General features: G+C 48.8%; 1 protein-coding gene across 2 annotated transcripts in view; it reads left to right on the forward strand.

Annotated features, from left to right (window-relative positions):
* Nucleotides 1-7,188, forward strand: part of grin2aa (glutamate receptor, ionotropic, N-methyl D-aspartate 2A, a) — a 129,716-nt gene that overhangs the window by 5,226 nt on the left and 117,302 nt on the right. For both annotated transcript variants that reach the window (XM_076023870.1, XM_076023869.1), the window contains exon 2: nucleotides 5,610-6,134. In XM_076023870.1, the coding sequence (XP_075879985.1) occupies nucleotides 5,613-6,134 (522 nt within the window). In that variant the 5' untranslated portion in view covers nucleotides 5,610-5,612. The remainder of the gene's footprint in view (nucleotides 1-5,609; nucleotides 6,135-7,188) is intronic.

Genomic DNA, 7,188 nt, shown 5'->3' on the forward strand with positions numbered 1-7,188 from the left:
GCCCGAGTCAGCGCAGATACGAAGGCATAAAAGCAGCACGGAAGATAAAGAAGAGACAGTTGGAGCGAAAAGTGAACTGATAAGTGGGTGATGAATGAATGTGGAGTAATGGAGGAGCCGGTGTCATGTGGGAGGAGTGGGGGGGGGGGGTTAAGCGGCATACAATATTCAGGCGAGTATTCCACAAACCAGAAGCTGTTTATACACACACACACACACATACACACACATGAAAACTCGCACACACGTGCGCCCTCGGTGGACTGTGGCATAGTAAAACATACACTCATCATCGGCGGTATCAAGCGCTCTCTCTGCCCCGGCCTCCTGAATTAATCATATCAATAGAGTGTGTGCACTGTGTTAATCTAATTTTAATGCCATTTAAGGAAGATAGAGGGGGGAACAAATGTGGCGGCGGTGCTAAGTGTAATCATATTGATCATCGTGTAAAGATAATGCGTCTGAATTATTGATGCGGCGTGAAAGTAAGTTTGTCCTCGTGCGAGTGTGTGCGTCCGTGAGTGCGAGTGCGTGTGCGTTTGGGGAACCGGGACTGCCTCGTGGTGGCAGAGCTCTGTTGGAAGCGCTCTGGTGGCACTGGGAGGCAGAGATTTCAGTCTGGTCTGGGTTTCCGGGAGGAGGAGGAGGAGGAGGAGGAGGAGGAGGAGGAGCTACTTCGTATTTCATTATTTTTTCTGAAATGTTTTCCCCTTTTAAGGATTTTTTTCTTACCGTTTTCGACTTGCGAGTGATTACAAAGAGCGTACGCGTCGGGACTCGTCACGCGCGCGCATCCGTTTGTGAGGTGCGTGTTCGCGTGCGTGCGCTTGCGTGTCGGCGTATGAACAACAGCCAGCAGCGTGGATGCGCCTGCCAAACATCGTTTCCTGCTGCCGCGCCAAGAAACGCTTGCCTTTTTTTTTTTTTGTTTTTTTTGTGACGACAAACTGCCCCAATCCGATTTGGCTGAGGATTCTCTCTCCGTGTCTCTCTATACGTCTTCCTCCTCCTCTCTCTCCCTCCCTCCCTCCTTCCCTTCCTCTCGATCTCCTCCCCTCCCTCCCCTCTCTTCCGCAATGAACTACTTTTTCTTCTCCGCATCGCCTTCGCTTGTGCGTGTTTGTCTCCTTTTATGTCTGTTTTCCTCTCCTCCACGGCGCCGTGTGACGCAAGCGGGGCGAATGGAGAGGGATGGAAGCTCTTCATGTGGGTAGCTGGACATCGGTACATGGCTTTACTTTGCCTCCTTCTTCTGCTGCTTTCTTCTACTGCCACTGCAGTCATGCAAAGACATGCGTGCACGCTTTAGCGACAAATCGTTCCGTACCGTCTGAGCGTCGCGATTGGCAGCAGCTGATGTTAAATATGTTGTTTTATTCGTAAGTTATCTGGATCAGATACGCCTGAGGAGAGATTTGTGCAACTGCTAACAAGTTTTTTTTTTTTTTTTCTTTTCCATTTAACGCAAAGATAGAAATAGATAAGAGAAAACAAAGACGGATGACAGCGTTTTTGTCACTTATCGGGCAAACATTTGAGATCTTGCAGTCTACACAATGCACTGCACCGTTAATCTAGACTCTAGGACTCCGTTTGAAAAGAAGTACAAGATTATCCTTTGAAATTTCTGGACTGTTTCCTGACAGGTTAGATGCACTTTTTTTTTTTTCAGAAGGAAAATTGTAAAGGGAATTTTGCGGCACGCAAGTCCTGAAATTCCATCGTGGCTTATCACTGTAGTGGCAAAGTGCGCTATTTAGCGCCACACAATCTAATTGCTGCTAACGGAGCCGCACACGGCATCACAGGGAGTGACTAATGCGACGAGATCCCCTCAGATTTCTCCAGCCGCGCGCGTTTTGCAGCGTGGCGTGCGCCGCCTATGAAGGATTCATGTTTTATTCAGGCCCTCCGCTCACATTGTTCAGGCCGCGCGGGCTTCATCAGGCCGGAGTCGCCGGCGGAAACCGCTGAGGAGAAAGCCTTTGGACACTTTGATGGGCCTGGGTTGATAATAGCGCGCGCATTAACAGTGAAAAGTAATGTATGGAACGATAATAGCGGCAGCTGCACGGTCCTGGTGTGATTACATAGACGGTCCTTCAGCCGGAAGGCTTGGGCTTAATTCCCCCCAGCAGGGCCAGCCCTTCCCAGTCGAGGGCTCTTCAGCCAGACCAGAGAGGCGGCCCAGTGTCACCATATTTGCTCTTGAGGTTGCGCACGTGGCTGTTGGATGTTGTAAATACCGGGACTGGCGGGGGTGGGGGGTGGATTACATCGCCGTATCGTGTCCTGGAATCACCGTAGAAATATAGTGCAGATTGTCCGTTTTGCTGGTGCTTTTGTTTCCTTTTTGTATTTTTTTTCTTTCAAGAGTACAACTTTAGCTTGTGACGCCATCTTGAAATGAGATTGAAGATAAACAAATAAGTGGTGTTTGACATTGCAAAGATGCACGTTGAAGGCAATTCTGAGGTTTGCACCGACCAGCGCAGATCGTTTCAACAATCCATTTGGTGGCCAAACGATGGGTAATCCATTTTATCATGCATTAATTTATTTCTAATTTCCTTTCATTTGTGCCGTCTTCTCTTCCCCAAGACCGATTCCAGTCACCGGAGCGATTTATTTGCATCGCGACATACGGCCAACACGGCGTGCATCCCCTTTTGCCTTCATCAAGACAAATGTTTGTCTGGAAACGCGGGCGCGTCGTCGCTCCGCCCAGGACGCCGACATCTGTTTCGGCGGAACACGGACGTGCCAGAGCGTCTGGCCAAGGCCTCGTGCACTCCTCCACATTTTGGACCAAGAGACAAAATGACGTGGTGGATCCGTTTGGCATTCTGCGTTTTCGGACCGGTTGACTGTCGGGTCTTCTGCGCGCTCGGTCGGTCACAAGGGGGAGCGTGTGAGCAATGCTGGACTTTAAAAAAAATACAAAAAAAACAAAACAAAAAAAAGAACCAAAACAGGTAATGACACAGGGAGCCAACATGCATTATTCAGCTCACAATGCAGTCGTCTGCCAGAGCTTCAATTTTGTCCCCCTGGTCATAAGGTATGACAAATCCTCAGCCGGGGAAAAATAATCTAAAACCTTCATTTTGCTTCCGAGCAGACGACGGGGCCGAGGTATTCTTCCTTTCCTCCCTCGCAGAACAGAATTGGAAGGGAACTGTGAAAGCTCGCTGTCGAAACCAAATCTTTCCCGTTCCTCTTTGCAGAACGTGTTTCAGACCGAGTGTTCCCGAGCGTCGAACACCTCGTTATGTTGTCTGAAAATGGCTCCAGTGTGCACGAACGACTCGGATGTTTGCCTTTGAGCGTCTTTCCTCGCGGCCGATGGCTTTTGATTAAGATTTTGACTGAATCCTTCCGGGCGTCGGAGTCAATTGCCGGCTTTGGGCTGATCCTCTGGGACCAACCTCCAGCAGCGTGATTCATGGGAACGTGGGATTATTCTGCCAGCCGCGGAAGCCGGGCTCCATGCGTTGTTAATTAACTCAAGGGAAAATCATAAAACAACTCTTCTTCAGTAATTAATTGGCAGCGTGCATTTTTTTTCTATTTCACTCGTGATTTGTGAACGCTTTTGAAAGCTTTCGTATGTTTTCCTGAAATATGTGGAAAAAGTACAAAATTTCGTCCTTGGCTTTTGTTTCTGACAGCCTGACCCCCTGTGATGTCATAAAGGGCACTGATCCTCCAGCTCGGGAAAACGGCCTCGCCCTGTCTTCTGCTTTTTCACTGATTTATTGTTTGTCACACAGACCTAAATTCCAACCGGAAGTGAAAGTGTTTTCCAAGATGGCTGGAAATTTTTGCTCCCGTTTTCCCGTCTGAATGTAACAATGCTCTCGCAAAATAGACATATACATATATACATATATATATATATTTTGAAGTCCTCGAACTCACCTCGTGGTTGCAACCCCTGCTCCGGAGTAACAGCGGCTGCACTGAATCGGTCGTGCATCAGCAGGCGCGGCGCTGACCCGGAACCGCGAGGTCCTTTCGATGAATCTATAAACCGTCGATGGCGCACATGGGCACATAATGTGACCATATGTTCGATGGCTTAGCTCACACTCCAGTGTTCAGCACACCTGCTCGTCTGTCACACATATGATGACCGACGCACACGCATATTTTTCTGCTTCCTGAGCACTGCTGGCCTAAGTGCAGTGCCTGCGGGGGGGGGGGGGGGGTCGGCTCTTACTGCTATGTGATTTGCGTTGCGATGATGATGATGATGATGATGATGTCACCGCGCTCCCTTGCTCGTGGTGCCGCTCGGGTAACAGCTGATGATTGGCCTTTATGTAATTTGTCTCTCACCTCTGGACACAAAATGATCCGTGCATGTCGGGGGGGGGGGCGTGTGTGTGGGTAGGGTCATTTGAGTGAATGAATGAATGAAGGCTTTATTTGAAAGATTTGTAGTCAAGACCAATAGACATTGTTAACATGACATGTTTGAAAAGGAGTAGGAAGAAGCATTTGCTTATTAACTCCTACCCCTCCTACACATTTCTTTTCCCCACATACTCGCATACAGTTCACCAGCACATCTGTCAGTGCCAATAATAGGAAAATAAATAGAATAGATAGCCATGTAAATATGTGTAAACCAAAGTGCTCTACCCACCCGTCTTCTTCGCTGTACCCGGTGAAGACCATATGTTTGCACCGCTGTTTAAACACGCTCGTGCTTGGACATTGCCTCAGCGCCCCCTTCAGTCTATTAGTAGTTACATTTCATTAAAAAAACAGAAAAAACAAACTAACAGTAAAGAAACTGATGAACTCGTGGGCGGCTGCAGAACAGCCCGGCTGTCATGGCCATCAAGAGATGCACGCTGCTGATTGGCTGTTACCTGCAAACTCCCTCAGTCACTGACCAACAGCGCCCACTCAGGTTTGGAGGAGCTGCTAAGTTTCTCCCTGATGGCGATTGGCTGTGGCTGTGGCCAATCGCCTCCCCCCCACATCATCGCATCACTGCGTCCCGTGCATCATCTTCTCTCACACTGACTGACTTCATCTCATCCATAAATCTTCCGCTCTTCCATAACATGTAAATAACTTGGTTTTCTCTCCTCTTTATACCTACAAATGTTTTCATTTTTTGTAGATATTCACTGTCCCTCCTCTGCACACGTCCTAAAACCGTCTCACATCCAGCGGCCTCTCCGGCTCTATAGCGTCTCTTTCAAAAGTTGTGCATCAAACTTACATTTCATATTGACTCTTACAGCGCCTCTCCGCCCGCCCGCCCGCCTGCCTGCCTTTCAATAGCAAAGCCAACTCCAAAAAAGCCTCGCTGTCTCTGCCTGGCAGTCGTGACCAAACTGAATTTGTTTATCTCTCACCTCTCCTCCGCAACTTCCTCTCAATGCCGCCTCACTCCCTCAAGGTTTATCTGTTCGCCGGCGTTACTGAGAAGACGTGAAATGAAAAAAAAAAGGAAGATAACCTTAACGCGAAAGAGGTTTAAAATTGCGCCGCATTAACAATTTATCTCCCACTCTGCCATCCTTCCTTGTCCGTCTTCCCCGTCGTCCCTTCTTCCCTCACCTGGATTTGTTTTTTTTTTCACGCAGGGGATGAAGTGGTTCGGTGGAATGTCGCTCGGCAGCAAGAGGAGCAAGAGGAGGGGCAGAAGGAGCAGCAGCTGGGCCGCCGGCGCCGGGAGTGACGGCGTGCTGCTGTCCCTGGCGCTCCTGGTGGCGGTGACCCTCATCGCCGACCCGGCCGGCGCCCAGAAGCAGCGCGGTGGCGGCGGCGGCGGCGGCGGCGGCGGCGTGTCGGAGAAAGTGCCGGTCCTGAACATTGCCGTGATCCTGGGCCGCACGCGCTACATCTCCGACCGGGACATCCGGGCGCTGTGGAGCAAGGAGGACCCCATCGACGTCAACGTGGTCACGCTGCTGGTCAACGAGACAGACCCCAAGAGCATCATCAACCACATGTGCGACCTGATGTCCGGCACCAAGATCCACGGCGTGGTGTTCGGGGACGGCACCGACCAGGAGGCCATCGCCCAGATTTTGGATTTTATTTCCTCGCAGACGCTCATCCCCATCCTCGGCATCCACGGAGGCTCGTCCATGATCATGGCTGACAAGGTGCGGATCGTGTGTGTGTGTGTGTGTGTGTGTGTGTGTGTGTGTGTGTGTGTGTGTGTGTGTGTGTGTGTGTGTGTGTGTGTGTGTGTGTGTGTGTGTGTGTGTGTGTGGAGTGATGTGCGGGTTCCGCATCAATTCCGCCTCATTTCAGTTTTTCCCCTCCTTCGTCTTTCAGACTGCTCCCTCTTTTGCACTAAAACGGCACTCTGAGTCTGCGACAGTCTTAAATTCATTTTGATAAATAAATCAATTCAGAGATGGAAAAAAAAACAAAAAAAAAAAACAGCCAAACCGAGAAGTGGGACAGAAAAGAATGAATAAATGAGTAGAAACGACTAAAATGCACAAGGAGACAGAAAGAAAGAAGAAAAGAAAGGAGGGCTGAGAGAGGAAGCGATGGCGAGAGATCGTTCTCTGGCTAGCCGCCGTGGCGTGCTAGTTAGCACCACGGAATTGATCCGGAATTGATTTGTTTGCGGTGATGGATGTCGGGAATCGCAACGTCATGGTTTTTGCAATTACGTGACCGCACACACGCACACAAAAAAAATGCCTCGACATATAAAACTAAAAGTTCATTCATTCAAACGGAGACGTCCGCCTCGTCCCTAACGTTGCTTTTTGCTAATGTGCTATGCTAATATGCTAATTGTTTGGTTTGTCCACATTTTTCATAGTTGAAGTTCACCGAAAGAACGCTGATGTTGTTTTATTTGGTGAAATTTGGATTTTATGAAATATTTTCTATACTGAGGAGAATTAATTCAACATTCCCGTACATTGTCAAGCATTAGATTAATAAGTGGGTTTTGCAATTGTGCAACGCCACAAGGGAATTTGTGGGAAACAGAAGGGAGTGACGGAATGGCTGCTTCGGAATGTGTTTTTTTTTCGGTTCGTATTCTTCCAAATGCACTGGCTGTGTCCTTTTTTTCTCAAATCTAATTTAACTTAATTTAATCTTTTGCTGACATCAGAAAAAACAAAACAAAAACACAAGCACGGTTGTTTTCAACACATTTACCAGCCAGGGAGGGTTGTTTCAGCCATGAAC

This window comes from Nelusetta ayraudi, unplaced genomic scaffold (assembly GCF_046127955.1).
Source record: "Nelusetta ayraudi isolate G7.1 ecotype Tasmania unplaced genomic scaffold, CSIRO-AGI_Nayr_v1 ptg000016l, whole genome shotgun sequence".
NCBI lineage: Eukaryota > Metazoa > Chordata > Actinopteri > Tetraodontiformes > Monacanthidae > Nelusetta > Nelusetta ayraudi.